At 42.2% G+C, this 19,715-nt stretch overlaps 1 protein-coding gene across 6 annotated transcripts in view; it reads left to right on the forward strand.

Annotated features, from left to right (window-relative positions):
• The window catches only part of SIMC1 (SUMO interacting motifs containing 1), a 72,483-nt gene that overhangs the window by 28,310 nt on the left and 24,458 nt on the right, over nucleotides 1-19,715 (forward strand). For all 6 annotated transcript variants that reach the window (XM_056574980.1, XM_056574985.1, XM_056574984.1 and 3 more), the window contains 3 exons: nucleotides 5,783-6,403; nucleotides 6,644-6,867; nucleotides 8,190-8,259. In XM_056574980.1, coding sequence (XP_056430955.1) covers nucleotides 5,783-6,403; nucleotides 6,644-6,867; nucleotides 8,190-8,259 — 915 coding nt within the window. The remainder of the gene's footprint in view (nucleotides 1-5,782; nucleotides 6,404-6,643; nucleotides 6,868-8,189; nucleotides 8,260-19,715) is intronic.

A 19,715-nucleotide genomic window follows, 5' to 3' on the forward strand; every position in this document is an offset into this window, starting at 1 on the left:
TAGGACTGTATCCACCATTTCCAGCCCATCAGAGCACTTGAAAGCTGAACAAATTTATGCAGGATAAGCCATCAACTGCCGAGCCGAGAAGTTCGTGACGAATCGAATTTACTGTAAGTTCGCTCATCTCTGGTTGTAATGCCACAATCGTGGGATCAGTACATGTGGGGGGTAGAGTTCAGCAATGCAGGATAGTTGTTGGTCCTGATTTACTAAGAGTGGAGTGGTGCTTTCTTTATGGGTTTAACCCCTTAAGGACGCAGGGTTTTTCTGTTTTTTGCATTTTCATATTTTCCTCATCCCCTTCTAAAAATAACGCTTTAAATTTTGCACCTAAAATTCCATATGATGGCTTATTCTTTGTGCCACCAATTCTACTTTACAGTGACTTTAGTCCTTTTACCCAAAAATCCACGGCAAAACGGGGAAAAAAGAAATAATTGTGCGACAATTTCATTTTGTAACTTTTGGGGGCTTCCGTTTCTACCTCTTTTTTTTATTTTCCTTTTTTTCTTTTTTTTTTTTTTTTTTCCGGTAAAAATTAGGGATCAACCAATATCTATTTTGGGCTTTAAGGACTAAAACTTTTTTTTTTTTTCCTCCTTGCCTTCTAAAAATCATAACTTTTATATTTTCATCCACAGATTAGTATGAGGGCTTGTTTTTTTTGTGTGACCAGTTGTCCTTTTGTAATGACATCACTCATTTTACCATAAAATGGCGCCTAAATGGCGATCTGACACATTGTCACTGGATGTGGTGATGGTGAAAATTAATGATATAATGTTATCTGAACGATTGAATGCTGTGCGTGGGGATACGATGCTACACTTTGATAAAGTTTGGGCACTCCTATTATATTTCTCTATGACATAGACATGTATTTGTTGGCCTCCTTTACTGATGCGTGTATAGACCTTTCCATTTATTCCATTAGCATGGTGTTATTGTGTCTGTTTGAAGGACCTATTCCTGTGGAGCTCCGCAGATGGCATTGTTCCCTGGATGCTTCAGTGCACCCCCTTCTTCCCTCCTACTCCCCCCCTCCCTTTACCTTATGATTGCCATACATTGATTCTTATGTACCAGTTTGGGCTTAGGCCATGTGTTGTATTTCCTATGTTCCTATGTTATGACGGACAATTTACATTTTTATTGGGAGGGTTTTTTTTTTTTTTACTTTTACACTTTAATAGTCCCCCATAGGGGACTATTTATAGCATTCATTCGATTGCTAATACTGTTCAGTGCTATCGGTCATCTGCTCTGGTCTGCTCACTCAGACCAGATCAGAAGACCCATGGAAGGCAGCGGAGGCAGGTGAGGGGACTTCTGTCTGGCGTTCTGGATGATTGGAAACCCGCGGCAGTGCTGCAGGCGATCCGATCATCCATTTTAGTAACCGCAGCGCTGCCTATGTTGTGATTTGTATTGATCACGGCATCTGAGGGGTTAATGGTGGACATTACAGGTGGGTCCTTGGCTGCTATCAGTAGCTGGGACCTGCCGCGCATGACCAGAACATAGCTCCGATGCTCGGTCATGTATAGGACGTAAATGTACGTTCTGATGCATTAAGTACCAATGCACCAGGACGTACATTTATGTCCTGCGTTAAGGGGTTAAATTCCCTGTTTTTTTCCCACAGTACTGAGGTACTAAGGCTTTCCTACATTTTACACTTTTCCTACGTTTTGCTTTTGCATGCTCTGAGCTGTGGGGTTTTTCTCAAATCTACCACAAAAATGTCGGACACACCCTTTTTTGTGACCACGCCCCTTTTCCGTGTTCTCGGTAAAATTGAGTTAGTCTGTTTTTTTTTCAGTTCTGGCACTGAATTTCTGGCGCACAAACAGGTCTGGTTTACAGTAGTTAATCAGGGCCAATGTGGCTGAAGGACCTGGAATGATGGGGAACATGTGACAGGAGTGGGCAGAGTTGAAAAGTGCACCAAAGAGCTGGGAACGCCCATAATGTCCCAAAGCACTTCATTTGCATATTTTTATTTTTGGAATCACTTTGGAATGGGGCCACACTGGGGGGGAAAGGCAAACCATGCTAAAAAGTCACCCACACTGACCAGCTGGTACAAGAAATGGTGCAGATGTTTGTGTGGAAGTTTGCAAGTAATGCTTACGTAGCATCACATTTGACTAGTTTACTAACTTGTGGTTGCCCTATAGACTTCTGATGTGTGCTTTTCACAGTTTGATAGAGCTCAGACCTGTGGACTTCTGTCTGCTTTGTGGAAATTGGACATCATTTTCACTTTAAAATCTCTTCCAGCACCCACCTTCCCTTTCTCCCAACTATAGGGTCCCAAACAGTAATAATTCCGCTATTTGGAGTCACGCACAGTAAAGTGGGAAGGTTTGTGGGTCGGAAGAGTAGGCTGCTCCAATGGGTACTTTCCCATTTGGAAGGTAGTTTCCTCCAGTATATGGCTTGCCCCCTTTGTAGATGGGAACCCCTTGACGGTCGCTTGCCAGCTTGCTTCCAGTAGGTAGAATTCCCCCCCCCCCCCCCCTTTTACCTTTTCAACTCCCTCGCAGTCACCGCTGTTTGCCCCTGTTTATAGACTGCAGGAAGCTTCTTTCTGTAGCCACTAGAAACTTGTAATATCTTTGCCTTCAGGACACTCAATGATATGTCTGTCGCCTAGAAGAGGCCAAAGTGACAACCACATGTGTCCTAGCATGTCAAGTAACCATTTTGCTCACTGGATTGGTGTAGCAAGATTTTGAGTTATAAGGTGCTTGGTGGAGTGTCATGATGCCCAGAGAATAAGAAGCAGTATCCACAGTTAATGCATAATGCATTGTGATACTACATTGTGAGCAATATCAAATGCCCAATCTTGCCAAAAAAAGCTTTATCCCCTTTATCCCCCATATGTTTTGGCAATCCAATATTTATCCTTAAAGGGAACCTGTCACATTGAAAATGCAGACCAATCTGCAGGCAGCATGTTATGGAGCAGGAGGAGCTGAGCAGATTGATATTGTAACCTCCCCAAATAGCCACCTAGTGCTGGGCGGTATGACCAAAAAATTTGCATCTCGGTATTTTTCAAACTTATGGCGATTCCACAGTATTTGACGGTATTTTTGTTTCACTCATCTTTCTGCTCACTGGCTTTCTGCGCTTGCAGGGGGAGGTGACAGCTTCCGTACTCTGAACAGAAGTCCTGCGCCCGCGGCTCACAACTCATTTCCAAAGCTGCGACTCTCACAGGAGGAGTAGAGCAGGGCCTGCGGGTAACATGATCAGTTCCCCGATGTGTGGGGATAGTGCTGCGGCTGATAGCTCAGTCATTCGAGGGGGAAGAGGGGCCTGACCGGTATACCGCCCAGCACTATAGCCACCTATGAGAAGTCTACTCCCTTGACCAGCCTTCATGTGACAGATTTTCAGTTCACTACATATGCTATGCACAGTAGTCATTTTCTTGAAGACCATGTCCATAAGACAACTTTTTCAAAGCTGTTTTAGGCAGAGGGTTTCATATTTTCGGGGAAACACGGTACTAAGACAGTCTTATATATATTTTTCTTCAAAAAGACTCACCATAGCCTATTTTCAGGGAATGTTTTATGCATGCATGATGCCCTGCATATCATCTGCCGTCCTGGGACCCGCCGCCGCTGCACGGAAGTCGCGTCCCACTGATCAGCTAGGACACGCTGCACTGCATATCAGTTGCCATCCCGGGACCTTCCGCCACCGTTGCACAGAAGTCATATCCTGCTGATCAGCTGGGACATGCTGCCCTGTATGTCAGCTGCCGTCCCAGGATCAGCTAGACACTGGACCCGCTGCTGTAAGGACATCCCTACGGTCAAGAAGGGCTGGCCATCATCTTTAGTTTTAATAAGCCACGCCTACCACCATGGCTTATTTTCGGGGTACGGCTTATATTAAGCGAATATAGATCTGCTGGTATGCATTATTTTCAGGGAAACTGTATATAGCTATGTGGAATAAAGTTCCAGGATAAGTTTCAAAGTAGGGCTGGGCCTTGAAATATAAGCACCCATTCAGTGTCACAAGATTATTTTTTGCTGGAAACGCAAATTCATTTTTCATATTTTAAGCATTATTTGGCTTATCTGCCTGTCCGGAAAGCTGGGTGAGAGTGTTGTAGCATTTGGCACCAGGACTCTGGAATGGTGAATTTTTCTGTTATGGTGTAATACATTTATTTTAGTGTGTATATATATATATATATATGTATATGTGTGTATGTGTATGTGTATATATATAGATAGAGATAGAGCGAGAGAGATAGATATATAGATATAGATATAGATATAGAGATATAGATATATAATATATAAAAAAAAATTGTTGTTTAGGATATACATTTGTTTTCTTCTCATATTACTAAGCAGATCTGCCTGTCAGGAAATGTCTGTCACCTAGGGCAATTAATGAAATAAAACAAATTATTTAGCAGACAAAGGTGTAGCTTTTATAATCATTATCTAGGTTAGACTGTATTCACACAATGTTTTGGCAATGAGGCAACTGGATCCAGCAGGGAAACTTTAAAACTGCCTCCTGTCGTGCCTGTGCCATACCCCATTCACTTCAATGAGGTGTCTGAAGTTGGCTAGTGACTCTGGTCAGCTCACTTTCCCCAACATATCAGTTTTTTTGGAACTGGTCTAAAAATCATGGTCTGTTGTGTTTTAGTTTGGCTCAAAAACTGGATATGGTGGGAAAGTGAGCCATCACTAACTGACTCCAGTCACCTTATTAAAATGAATGGGGTTCTATAGGAATCTGAGGGCCTCTGTTCATGTCACTGCTGTGGGTCCAAGTGGCTGAAACCCCACAGATCAGACATTTCACCTTTATCCTGTTGCTAGGTGGTAAGTTTAATCTTGGGATAACCCTTTTACCTCTTCCACTGTGGTGATCAGAATGTTATCCTGGCAGTTGTTATGGCAGCAGTCCTGTGTTACATTCCCACTTGTGCTGCCATTCTCATGTATGCTCTGACTTCTCATCTGAGATCAGAACTAGAATATGGTGTCATTTTAGTGTGTATTGCAGCCACGGCAGTGTGCACCTGTCTGTGGATTTAATTTGTGCTTAGTTGCACGTATCTGCAGGCTTCTTTTCAAAAGTTTGTAGTAAAAGCACAAATCACAATAAAGTGACAGGGTTAGCCATATAAGTCAGCTATCTCTTAGAGACCAACTGAAAGCCCTGACGTTTAATTGGTTCCGTGGAGAATAAAACAAACATCTCCTGGAGCATGTAAACACACCGGTGCGTCTTAAACCTTTCCCACGGGATCTTACTCATGACTGTCATGTGTGAGATCCATGAGAAGGCTTTGGAACACACAGAGTTAACATGCTCCAGGAGATGCTGTTTTGAATGATATTATTGGTTCCAGCAAGGTAAAACCAGTTTTCAGCCATCTTGTGATTCACATCAGACACTGCTCTTCTACATCTGTAAACCATGTAAACCAGGTGGAGTATGCAATGTGATCCTGGTGCAGGAACTGTGGGGTTTCTGTTTTGGATTTTCTGTCAGCTACTGGTGATGTAAATCTTTGTTCTTGGTTACAAGTGATTATTTGTAGACTTGTATTGTCAGACTTTTTGTATTATCGGATGCTGGACTAAAGAGATTTCAGAGAATTCTTTTTATTTCCTTATCTTGTCTACTTGGTTTTCAGCAGTCAGGTCAGTAATCCTTCCCAGAAATAGGATAAATAAATGACTTTTCCCTCACGTACAGATTTCAATACTTCATTTCCTTTCAGGATATTATCGATTTGACTGGGGACAGCGAGGTATTTGCATATGTAACAAGCTCCGATGACACTGTAATAGACTTGACGGTTCATGAAGAAGAGGAATCAGATGGCACCTTTCAGCAGCAGTTAAAATCTGAAACCAAGAACGGCATGGGTTCTCCATCTGAATGCAGAGGGTCAGACCTTGACAGTGATGTGGACATGAATGATGAATCGTGCGATAGCAAAGATTTGGATTACAGGTCAAGTTCGAGTGAAAACGGCAGCATATGCTCCACAGAAAGTATAACCAACCTCGGCCAACAAAATGGTGGTGTTCCAGAAGGTAGTGACAAAGGACTTCCTGCCAAAAACATAAAACACCCTTATGTAACGCCCGTATGTTTTCAAAACCATTACAAAACAATTCACAATCAAGACTATGAAAGTGCTCCTTTAGAAACTGGTACCCAGGTCCAACATATAAGTAGCTCCACACTTGCTTTGTCCCCAGCAGTGCAGAAGAACCCTGAAGAAACATTGTGCAGTCCATCCACAACAGTCAACAAGTCACTCTTATACAAACTTAGATACTTCAAGAAGCCTCCTGTCAATCATCTCTTTCCTCATACAGTAAGGAATTGCAAGGTAATAATGGCAACTATGTTTGCAGGGTCTCTGCTTGCTGTTGGAATCGAAAAATTCTTGTGCACGGCATGTTTCTTTTCCTGCTTAGACAGGTGCATGGCTTTTGTGCCAGGAATGGTTTCTGCATCTGAATAGGCTTTATTTGCATAACAGACAAGAGTTTTTTTTGGTTTTTTAAATATTTTTTATTTTATTTTGACTGTTGGTTTACTGTGCTGTCTTGTCTGTTAACTGTTGCAGAACTCTGAACCAACACCAATGCCTTTAAGTCGTATGAATTTAGTTAATAACACAAAGGATGAAGGCTTCCATCAAGGCACATTGTATTTTATGAATGAATTTGTATCAGCAAGTCACTACCCACCGAAAGAACTTATCAGTCATGTTATCACCTCTACTCTGCTGGGAGCTGAGGAACAAACCATCAGACATGACGCATACATGATCCTAATGAAAGTTCAAAGGTAGGTAAAGAGAAAATGGAAAGTGTTAGGAATCAATATTAGGAACAACTAAAATAATTTGTAATATATTTCCTTAGAGAATAAGGCTGCTTTCTCCACTTATCATGTGCCATGCTTCCTAAGGTCTGGTCAGTAAGAGTTGAGCTTAACTGACAATTGGAGACCCTACAGAGGGGACAACCGGTGAAAAAATACCACATACAAGTTGTATAATTGAAAGGAGTGATGCCACTTATGTACACATGACAACCTAGTCTAAAGTGGACCTGTTTTTTCAGGTGACTTTTCAAATAAAAGCTAACAGGCTGTTCACCAGCACTAAACCCAATACACAGGTTAATAGTGTAGGTGAACAGGAGTAAAACTATTACCTAAATTGGTCCCCACGTTTCCAAGAGATGGCCCCTGTTGCTAAAGTGCCTGCCAATTTAGATTTAGTGCGTTATGGAGGGTGGCACCATCTTGCTGAGCTTCCCAGTCTCCGTTCTCTGAGCCTTGCCCGCCCGTGTATATTCATTAGACTTCACACTCGCATCCTAGTCACTAGTGGTTTTACAGAGTGCATATGGCAATGGCTAACTTTCACTCATGTTGTAATGATTAGGACATGAGTGAAGAATTATGAATATGCATAAGATGGGCAGGCATAGTGTAGCATATATATTCTTATTCAGTAATGTAGCTCTAGGGGTTGCAGAGGTAGCAATTGCGACTGGGCCCCTACATAAGTGTGGTGTAGCACCTGGGATATCCTTGTTTGAGGAGACTTCTTTTGAGGGGAAAAACAGGATACCTAAGTACTGGGTAAATCTCTGTACTGCATGTTTTACATAACACTGCACTGTGTACACACACCATGCTTTGCATCCACATTTATTTACTGTATGTATTTGCACACTCACCTTGGTGATGCACAAGGTGTGCCCATTGCTGGGCTCCATCACTGTTCTGTTGGGATAAAAAGGAATACCATTGTGCAGCCTTTGACTTTAATAGACCAAACAGTGTACTGCTGACTGTGGTCTGTCATGAACGTAAGTTTTGTTTGTAGGATGCAAAATGTTTTGTCTGTCACACCTATGTATAACGCAAACAAAACTTCTACATTCCTGAAACAGACCACATAGTCAGTAGTTCACTTTCGGGTCCATAAATGTCTTTGTACCCCCCAAAATTGTAAATTGCTGCATATTCTCATGCTATATTAATAGTACTCTACAGGCAGTTTTACAATAATAGTCAAAAGTGGATTTTGTTTTGTTTTTCTTTTGGTAAATTAAATGATTAAACTTATTAAACCATGTTACCTTTTATTTTCTTAGACTACATCCAGCTACCTCTGAGTCAGTGGCTTGGGAGTGGAAACTGTTGTCTGAGGTGATGTCAAAACAGGTATGGTAAAAAAAAAAAATTAGTATAAGTGTAATTTACAAGTAATTGTTTTATAAGCACATAGCTTGTGTGCATCTATTTACCATCCATTTCCCAATCAAGGATGCGCTTACTGTATTTTGTTTCTGCACAGACATACAGGCAGTAGCAGCAGGGGCAAGACAGCTGTTTCACCCCAAAATATACATAAAAAAAAATTAACCAATGTATATTACCAATTAACCAATGTATACACTATCTACTGTAGTGAACAGCTCACATGGTGGGGTCGGCAATGACAGTGTTCACACAGGCAGTAGGTTTCAAACTATCAAGAGGATGTTTATTTAAATGAATTTTAGGCACAAAGCATACAGTGGGGATCAAAAGTTTGGGCACCCCAGGTAAAAGTTTGTATTAATGTGCATAAAGAAGCCAAGGAAAGATGGAAAAATCTCCAAAAGGTATCAAAATACAGATTAGAGATTCTTATAATATGTCAACAAAAGTTAGATTTTATTTCCATAATTTACCCTTTCAAAATAACAGAAAACATGCACTGCCCCCTTTGCAAAGCTGAGACCTGCCAGTGTCATTAATTGTTCTCAATCATCATCTGGGAAGACCAGGTGATGTCAATCTCAAAGGTTTTAAATGCCCAGACTCGTCTGACCTTGCCCCAACAATCAGCACCATGGGTTCTTCTAAGCAGTTGTCTAGAAATCTGAAACTGAAAAGCTGGAGAAGGCTGTAAGATGGCAAAACATTTTCAGATGTCAATATGCTCTGTTCGGAATGTAATTAAGAAATGGCAGTCATCAGGAACAATGGAAGTTAAAGCAAGATCTGGAAGACCAAGAAAAATATCAGACAGAACAGCTCGCAGGATTGTGAGAAAAACTATTCAAAACCCATGTTTGACTGAACAATTCCTCCAGAAAGATCTGGCAGACACTGGAGTTGTGGTGCACTATTCCACTATAAAGAGATACTTGTACAAATATGGTCTTCATGGAAGAGTCATCAGAAGAAAACCTCTTCTACATCCTCACCACAAAAATCAGCGTTTGAACTTTGCAAATGAACATAGACAAGCCTGATGCATTTTGGAAACTGTGGACCGATGAGGTTAAAATTGTACTTTTTGGCCGGAATGAGCAAAGGCATGTTTGGAGAAGAAGGGGAACAGAATTTAATAAAAAGCCCCTCTGTCCAACTGTTAAGCATGGGGGTGGATCAATCATGCTTTGGGGTTGTATTACAGCCAGTGGCACAGAGAACATCTCACGAGTAGAAGGAAAAATGGATTCAATAAAATTTCAGCAAACTTTGGATGCTAACTTGATGCCATCTGTGAAAAAGCTGAAGTTAAAGAAAGGATGGCTTCTAGAAATGGATAATGATCCTAAATACACCTCGAAATCCACAGGGGATTTCGAGAAGAGGCGTAAACTGAAGGTTTTGCCATGGCCTTCACAATCTCCTGACCTCACAGAATTGAAAATCTATGGATAGACCTTAAAAGAGCAGTGCGTGACAGACAGCTTAGAAATCTCAAAGAACTGGAAGACTTTTGTAAGGAAGAATGGGCAAAGAAACCTCAAACAAGAATTGAAAGACTCTTCGCTGGCTACAAAATGCGTTTACAAGCTGAGATACTTGCCAAAGGGGGCAGTACAAGATATTAACCCCTTTTAGGACGCAGCCCATTTTCAGCCCCTTTTTTGCACATCTGACCACTGTCACTTTAAACATTAACTCTGGAATGCTTTTACTTATCAATCTGATTCCGAGATTGTTTTTTCGTGACATATTCTACTTTAACATAGTGGTAAATTTTTGTGGTAACTTGCATCCTTTCTTGGTGAAAAATCCCCAAATTTGATGAAATAATTTAAAATTTTGCATTTTTCTAACTTTGAAGCTCTCTGCTTGTAAGGAAAATGGATATTCCAAATTTTTTTTTTTTTTGGGATTCGCATATACAATATGTCTGCTTTATGATTGCATCATAAAATTAATGTGGTTTTTTACTTTTGGAAGACATCAGAGGGCTTCAAAGTTCAGCAGCAATTTTAAAAATTTTCACACAATTTTCAAACTCTCTATCTTTCATGGACCAGTTCAGGTTTGAAGTGGATTTGAAGGGTCTTCATATTAGAAATACCCCATAAATGACTCCATTATAAAAACTGCACCCCCCAAAGTATTCAAAATGACATTCAGTAAGTGTTTTAACTCTTTAGGTGTTTCACAAGAAAAGCAGCAAAGTGAAGGAGAAAACTCACTCTTCATTTTTTACACTTGCATGTTCTTGTAGACCCAATTTTTTAATTTTTACAAGGGGTAAAAGGATCAAATTTATACTTGCATTTGTAGCCCAATTTCTCTCGAGTAAGCACATACCTCATGTCTATGTAAATTGTTCGGCGGGCTCAGAAGCGAAGGAGCGACAAGGGGATTTTGGAGAGTACGTTTTTCTGAAATGGTTTTGGGGGGGCATGTTGCATTTAGGAAGCCCCTATGGTGCCAAAACAGCAAAAAAAAAAAAACACATGGCATACCATTTTTTAAACTAGACCCCTTGAGGAACGTAACAATGAATTAAGTGAGCCTTAATACCCCACAGGTGTTTCACGACTTTTGCATATGTAAAAAAATATATATATATAATTTTCACTAAAATGTTTTCCCCCAAAATTTCACATTTTTGCAAGGGTTAATAGCAGAAAATACCCCCCCCCCCAAAATGTGTAACCCCATCTCTTCTGAGTATGGAGGTACACCATAAGTTGACCTGAAGTGCACTATGGGCGAACTACAATGCTCAGAAGAGAAGGAGCCATATTTGGCTTTTTGAGAGCAAATTTTGCTCGGGGGCATGTCTCATTTAGGAAGCCCCTATGGTGCCAGGACAGCAAAAAATAAAAAACACATGGCATACCATTTTGGAGACTAGACCCCTTGAGGAACGTAACAAGGGATAAAGTGAACCTTAATACCCCACAGGTGTTTCACGACTTTTGCATATGTAAGCCCCCCCCCCGTGGTGCCAGAACAGTGGACCCCCATTTTTAAAACTACACCCCTCACGGAATGTAATAAGGGATGCAGTGAGAATTTACACCCCACTGGAATTTGACGGATCTTTGGAACAGTGGGCTGTGCAAATTAAAAATTTTATTTATTTTGCTCACTACCCCTTGTTACATTCCGTGAGGGGTGTAGTTTCCAAAATGGGGTCACATGTGGGTATTTTGCACTTATGTCAGAACTGCTGTAAAATCAGCCACCCCTGTGCAAATCACCAATTTAGACCTCAAATGTACATGGTGCACTCTCCCTTCTGAGCCTTGTTGTGCGCCCACAGAGCACTTTGCGCCCACATATGGGGTATCTCCGTACTCGGGAGAAATTGTGTTACAAATTTTGGGGGATTTTTTTTTTTTTTCTTTTTTTTTACAGCTTGTGAAACTTAAAAGCATAGTGCAACACCAGTATGTTAGTGTACAAAAATGTTTTTATTTATTTTTTTTATTTTTTTTACACTAACATGCTGGTGTAGACCCCAACTTTACCTTTTCATAAGGGGTAAAAGGAGAAAAAGCCCCCCCCAAATTTGTTAGGCAATTTCTCCCGAGTATGGCGATACCCCATATGTGGCCATAAACTGTTGCCTTGAAATACGACAGGGCTCCAAAGTGAGAGCGCCATGCGCATTTGAGGCCTAAATTAGGGATATACATAGGGGTATTCTAAGCCAGTGATTCCCAAACAGGGTGCCTCCAGCTGTTGCAAAACTCCCGGCATGCTTGGACAGTCAATAGCTGTCTTTCAACAGCTGGAGGCTCTGTTTTGGAAACACTGCCGTAGGATACGTTTTTCATTTTTATTGGGGGGGAAGGGGGGGGGCAGTGTACATGTGTATGTGTAGTGTTTTACTCTTTATTTTGTGTTAGTGCAGTGTAGTGTTTTTAGGCTACATTCACACTGACGGCGGATTACACGGAGTCTCCCGCTAGGAGTTTGAGCTGCGGCGGAAAATTTGCCGTGGGTAACTCGCTGTAATCCGCCGCCAGTGTGAATGTAACCTGTACATTCACATGGGAGGGGGGGGGGAGCTATTACCTAACTCTGTATTTCCCAACCAGTGTGCCTCCAGCTGTTGCAGAACTACAACTCTCAGCATGTACTGATTGCCAAAGGGAATGCTGGGAGATGTAGTTATGCAACAGATGAAGGCACGCAAGTACAACTCCCAGCATGCCGAGACAGCCTTTTGCGGTTCCTGAATGCTGGGAGTTGTAGTTTTGCAAGATTTAGAGGGGTTCAGGCTGGAGATCACTGACAGTGGTCTCTAAATTGTGGCCCTCCAGATGTTGCAAAACTACAAATCTCAGCATGCTAAGAAAGCAAACTGCTGTCTGGGCATGCTGGGAGTTGTAGTTTTGTAACATTTGGAGGGCTACAGTTTAGAGACCACTGTCAGTGATCTCTAGCCTGAACCCAATCTTGCTAAACTACAAATCCCAGCATGCCAACACGGCAAACAGCTGTCAAGGCATGTGGGAGTTGTAGTTTTGCAACATCTAGAGGGCGACAGTTTAGAGACCACTCTCCAAACTGTCGCCCTGCAGATTTTGCTAGGCAACAGACTCCCAGACACACCGCCACCATACTCTCCTCCACCGCCGCCATGATCACAGCTGCCGCTGTCATCTGGAGCTCTGCCGCCGGGTAAGTGACCGCCGCCGCCGCTACTACACGGTTCCCCCCGCTGTTCCCGGACACCGATGGGTGGGCATAGCGGGGGAAACCAAACTTTAACCCCTGCCCCCAGTCTGCTATTGGTCGTTCGCTCCGCCGATCAATAGGAGGGGGTGGCACCCATGCCACCTCACTCCTATCCCTTCAGGAGGATCGAGGGTGTCTTGGACACCCCCGATCCCCTTATTTTATCACGGCGCCGCCGTTGGTGGGCAGGGAGAGAGCGCTCCCCCTGCAAACACCATGGATGCCGTGATCAGAACTGATCACGGCATCTATGGGGTTAATGCTGCCGGGACCGACACAATCGCGGCCCCAGCAGCTGCGGAGGGACTCCGGCTGTGATTGACAGCTGAGTCTCGCCGGCGATCTCCTGCACTGCCGCGGCAGAGCAGGAGATCGCTTGGACGTATGCATACGTCCATTTGCGCGAACGTGTAGTTCGCCTGGACGTATGCATACGTCCAATAGCGGGAAGGGGTTAAAGGGGTGCCAGAAAGTTAAACAGATTAGTAAACTACTTCTATTTAAAAATCTTAATCCTTCCTGTACTTATTAGCTGCTGAATACTACAGTGGAAATTCTTTTCAGTTTGAAACACAGAGCTGTCTGCTGACATCATGAGCACAGTGCTCTCTGCTGTCATCTGTCCATTTTAGGAACTGTCCAGGGTAAAAGGAAATCCCCATAGCAAACATATGCTGTTCTTGACAGTTTCTAAAAATTTCCACTGTAGTATTCAGCAGCTAATAAGTACAGGAAGGATTAAGATTTTTTAGTAAAGTAATTTACAAATCTGTTTAACTTTCTGGCACCAGTTGATTAAAAAAAAGTTTTTTGCACCGGAGTACCCCTTTAACTCTGCAGGGCGCCCAAACTTTTGCAGACGCCATTTTTGTTTTCTGTTATTTTGAAAGTGTAAATGATGGAAATAAAATGTAACTTTTGTTGACATATTATAAGAATGTCTAATCTGTAATTTGATGCCTTTTGGAGACTTTTCCATCTTTCCTTGTCTTCTTTATGCACATTAATACAAATTTTCACCTGGTGTGCCCAAACTTTTGATCCCCACTGTAGTGCAAACAAAACAAAAAGCTAAGCCTGTCCGGCTCTAACTAAACATCAGGATACCTCTCTATCGTACTGTGGGCCTAATGTCTGGCCCCAAGCAAACTCACACTAATGTCCAAAGAGGAATGTTCGGACCTGCTAGGTTTCAGCTGCAGCTCTGGCTGTGTCTGTTTCTCCTCTCTCTCCAGTAATCAGCAGCCACCCAACCTCACCTGAGGACACCTTGAAATAGGGAAACCCATAGTAAACTAGGGGTATGGACTGGAGCACTCCCACATCCAAACTGTCCTCCAGTCCAGGAAATCCAGCCCATGAAACTTAACAGGTGAGCCGTAAAGCAGCATATCCTTCTGGATTTCCTTTATCGTGCCTGGCTGAGGAAACAAGGTTAAATATACACCCCATCCACCGACACTCCAAAACAATGTATACAATCAAAGACAATAGAAACTCAGTTGAACAAATATCCAATTTAATAGGACTTTATTGAACTATATAATTAGAAAATTCATAATAAATGCAGGCATCAGGGGTCAGCAGAGAGCACTATGGACAACACAAAAAAAGAGAAAAAAAATATTTTCCTCTGTAGCAAACAGCTGCTAAAAAGTACTAAAAGGATTAAGATTTTTTTAATAGAAGTAATTTACAAATCTGTTTAACTTTCTGGCACCAGTTCAATTAAAAAAAATTCCACCAGAGTACCCCTTTTAATATGGTGCATGTGATTGCACCAAATTATCACAACAAGGTGTATGCTGGGGGTGGTAAGCTTAACTACCAATGTTGTAAGTACTTTCTGATTGGTGCTACGTGTGTGTGTATGTATATTAAAAAAAAAAAAAAAAAAAAAAAAAAAAGCCTGAGATGGAGCCACTCCCAGACAAAGGTGATATTGCTATGTGCTATTGGGTCTGTATAGCTACTTGTTTGTACTTTTGTAGTTGTTAATTAGGATTACAACATTTCGCACAAGGCAATATAATTTCTTTAGCGGATGCACTTTAGTAAGTGTATTGCAGTTTTGCATATCCACATGTTGCTGGTAGCGGTTTTGTGAGTATCACTTTTATTACTTTTTATTTACCGTATTTATCGGGGTATACCACGCACCAGCATATAACACGCACCCTCATTTTACCAAGGATATTTGGGTAAAAAAAAGTTTTTTACCCAAATATCCATGATAAAATGAGGGTGCATGTGTGCGCGTGTATACTGCCGGCTTCTCTCCCCCTGCCTTTCCTGGGGTCTAGAGCGCTGCTGTCGGCCCTTTTCACCCCCTGGTTATCGGCGCCGCTGCCCGTTCTGTCCCCCTGACTATCGGTGCCGGCGCCGATAGCCAGGGGGAGAGAAGGGGCAGCGGCGCCGCTGCCCCGTTGCCTCCCCCCATCCCCGGTGGCATAATTACCTGAGTCCGGTCCGCGCTGCTCCAGGACTCCGTTGTGCGTCCCCAGCGTCGTTGCTATGCACGGCGCGGCGCTCTGACGTCATTTGCCGCGCCGTTAAGCGCATAGCAATGACGCCGGGGACGCACGACGGAGGCCTGGAGCAGCGCGGACCGGACTCAGGTAATTATGCCACCGGGGATGGGGGGAGGCAACGGGGCAGCGGCGCCGGCAATGGGTGCCGCTGCCCCTTCTCTCCCCCTGGCTGTCGGCGCCGGCACCGATAGTCAGGGGGACAGAACGGGCAGCGGCGCCGATAACCAGGGGGTGAGAAGGGCCGACAGCAGCGCTCTAGACCCCAGGAAAGGCAGGGGGAGAGAAGCGGGCAGCGACGGCCTCTCTCCCCCTGCCTTTCCTGGGGGTGTATCGGCGTATAACACGCACACAGACTTTAGGCAAAAAATTTTAGCCTAAAAAGTGCGTGTTATACGCCGATAAATACTTTAGTGCTGTTTCCAGTGATGTCGCCCTGTTTGATGCCTGCATCCCCCTTGTATGTGATGTTGTGCAATCTGAATTTTTATTTATATTTTAATAAAGTCCTTCCATTAAACTGGATATTTGTTTGTGACATTCTGTTTTCTTTGGTTGTATACAAAATACATTGTTGGTAGTACCAAGCGAACATGTGCAGTCTCCATAGACTACAATGCAGTCCAGGTGGAATTCTGTCTAGAGTGAACCCATTCTTTTGGTGAGTTCTGAGTCTTCAATTTCTGCTGCATAATATTTACCCTGAGGCTAAGTATCCACTTGGTTTTTTGCACTGCGTTTTTAGGGATTAAAAAAAGCCTGAAAAATCGCCAGTGCAAGTGACTTCATCATGCATTTTTTCTTGCGTTTTTTTTCTGGCATTTTTTCCGGCGTTTTTTTTTTCATTTGTGTGGAAATTGCACCTTGGCGTTTTTTATTTTTTTTTTGGTACCCAAAATTTCTTGGGTACCAAAAGAAAATGCAGTAGTGATGGAAATTTTTTTATTAAACGCAATGTATATATTTTATGACCTAATTTTCATTATTTTTTAATAAAGTGTTTCACTTTTTTTTATTTATTTATTTTTTAATACATTTTTTTATGTAGCACTACTACTCCCAGCATGGGACAGACTGTTCCATGCTGGGAGTGATAGTACCTGTACTATAGACATATATCGTCCATAATATAGCAGAGAAGCGAGCGGGTCTATACATCGCTCGCCTCTCTGCACTATACTCCGGCCACTGATGTCAACAGAAATTCATATTTCCCACCCAGAGCTGTGATTGGCCGGATGGTTGCAGCCAATCACAGATCTGAGGAAAAGATGAATGAATGAGTGGCCAGACCGGAGTATAGTGCAGAGCAGGGATGTGAGCAATGTATACAGTCGCTCCATCTCTGCTATAGACAGGACGATCACAGAGGGTGTCAGTAGTGACATCCACTGCGATGTGTCCTTAAGCAGGCACTACTACTCCCAACATGGAGAACACTCTGCTCCATGCTGGGAGCTGTAGTACCTGTATTAATACAGATCGCAGAGAGTGTAACTTCTGACACCCGCATCGATCTGTCTATTAATGCAGGTATTACAGCGCCCAGCATGTGGCAGTGTGTGCTCCATGTTGGGAGTAGTATTACCTGCAGTTATGGAAAGATCACTGCGGGTATCACTTCTGACACCCGCTGTGATCCTCCTGTATAATGTATAGATGCAGCGGTCGGCGCTCTCCTATGGTCCCCTGCACGGCCGTATATATACACATATTCCTATTTCTCACAGAGCTGTGATTGGCTGGAACAATCTGACCAATCAGAGCCCTGCGGGAAATATGAATAAGTGTAAATATACGTCAGTGCAGGGGGACCATAGAAGAGCGGCCACCGCATCTATATATTATACAGAAAGATCGCTGCGGGCGATCTGTCGATTAGTACAGGTAGTACTACATCCATCATGGAACAGTGTGTTCCATGCTGGGAGTAGTAGTACTAACTAAAAAAAAGTAAAAAATAAAGCAAAAAAGTGAAAAACACACACAATACATTTTTATATTGTCGGCTACATTTTTATTTCCCCGCACACATAAATTGATCCCTGTTTAAAAAGTAATCATTTTTCTTCCAATATACATTTCGTTCGATACAATTTTTTCCTTCACTACCGTATATTTTTGAAAAATTTTTTTTTTAATGGTACCCTACGAAGTTTTATTAAAAACGGCTATCTACATCACTTTTTTGGATCGCTAAAGTCCAAAAAAGATTAAAAACCTCCTGCAAAAAACACCAAAGTTAAAATCCACATAGCGTTTTTCTTGGCGTTTTCTCACTCCCATAGACTTCTATTGGAGCAAAACTCCACGATTTTGACAAAAAACGCCGGTTTGAGGGAACTACAGCGTTTTTCAAAACGCCAAAGAGCAGAAAAAAAAACGCCAAAAGGATTTAAAAAAAAAGTAAAGTGGAATTCGAAATTTGTGATTTCTCTGACTTAAAGCTAACATCTGGCCGCAGCGTTTTTTGACAAAAAAACACCATGCGGCAGAACTGGCATTTTTCTTTGCGTTTTGCAAAAAAAAGTGGAGACTTAGCCTAAGGCTATGTTCACTCTATGAAACATTGCCATGGAAAATTTTCGTGTGGACATTCCACCAACAGCGGGGCGGTGGCAGAATTTGCCAGTGCTACGACTTCGCTGAAATTCCACCGTGTACACAGTGCAGCAGAATCCCAGTGAAATCAATTAGCCATTTACCTGCTATGTGATTTAGTCAATAAAAAAGGGAAACTTTGTTCTAAGGCCAGGTTTACACAGAATTTTCATAGAGATCCTGCAGGTGGTGCTAGGATCGCTCAGAAATGTATTGCAGTCAATGTAGATGGCAGTGAAGTCCACCTGTGGGATCTCTGGTGGAAATTGTGCCCAGGGATTCTGCAGTGTGAACTTGGCCTAAGACTTGGAAATGCTTGAATAGAGAGCAGAGACCACACCTTTAAATAGGATGGAAGAATAAATCTGGAATTATAGGGTTTAGACAAATGAATGTATAAAACAAGGACTGTATCTATTCTAAATATATACAATCTAGAACTAAACAAATCCTGCACATCAATATACAAAGGGTTTCTTAGTGAGGCGTCCATAATTTGGCATTTCACCCCAAGAATTGCCCCAAAAAAACAAATGAAATAACAAGAATGTGTATACCTAAAGAGCAAATAATTGTGGATGTGAGACCCTAAGACATGATAAATAATTGTGTATATGGATAATATAGATAAAGGGGAGCACCGTGCTCAAGGATTCCAGATCCGTGTGGGTGCACAGCTTCAGGAACAGACCAATTCCCAAGTAATATTGAAAGCAAAGTAGAAGCGGCACTCCAAGTTATCAATAAAGCGTGGATTGATTCACACATCTGTGCAAAAAGCGACGTTTCGGCTCAACAATAGAGCCTTTCTCTATTGTTGAGCCGAAACGTCTCTTTTTGCACAGATGTGTGAATAAATCCACGCTTTATTGATAACTTGGAGTGCCGCTTCTACTTTGCTTTCGGTAATTGTGTATATGTGTGTGCATATATAATATAAATGTGTATGTGTGTGTATATATTATATAGCATAGTGAAAGTATTCGGCCCCTTGAACTTTTCGACCTTTTGACACATTTCAGGCTTCAAACTTAAAGATATAAAACTCATTTTTTTTTTGTGAAGAATCGACAAGTGGGACAAAATTATTCAGCCCCTTTTACTTTCAGTGCAGCAAACTCTCTCCAGAAGTTCAGTGAGGATCTCTGAATGATCCAATGTTAACCTAAATGACGAATGATGATAAATAGAATCCACCTGTGTAATCAAATCTCCGTATAAATGCACCTGCACTGTGATGGTCTCAGAGGTCCGTTTAATGCGCAGAGAGAATCATGAAGAACAAGGAACACACCAGGCAGGTCAAAGATACTGTTGTGGAGAAGTTAAAATTCGGATTTGGATACAAAAAGATTTACCAAGCTTTAAGCATCCCAAGGAGCACTGTGCAAGCGATGATATTGAAATGGAAGGAGTATCAGACATCTGCAAATCTACAAAGACCTGGCCGTCCCTCTAAACTTTCAGCTCATACAAGGAGAAGACTGATCAGAGATGCAGCCAAGAGGCCCATGATCACTCTGGATGAACTGCAGAGATCTACAGCTGAGGTGG

The sequence above is a fragment of the Hyla sarda genome, chromosome 4 (assembly GCF_029499605.1).
Source record: "Hyla sarda isolate aHylSar1 chromosome 4, aHylSar1.hap1, whole genome shotgun sequence".
NCBI classification, from domain to species: domain Eukaryota; kingdom Metazoa; phylum Chordata; class Amphibia; order Anura; family Hylidae; genus Hyla; species Hyla sarda.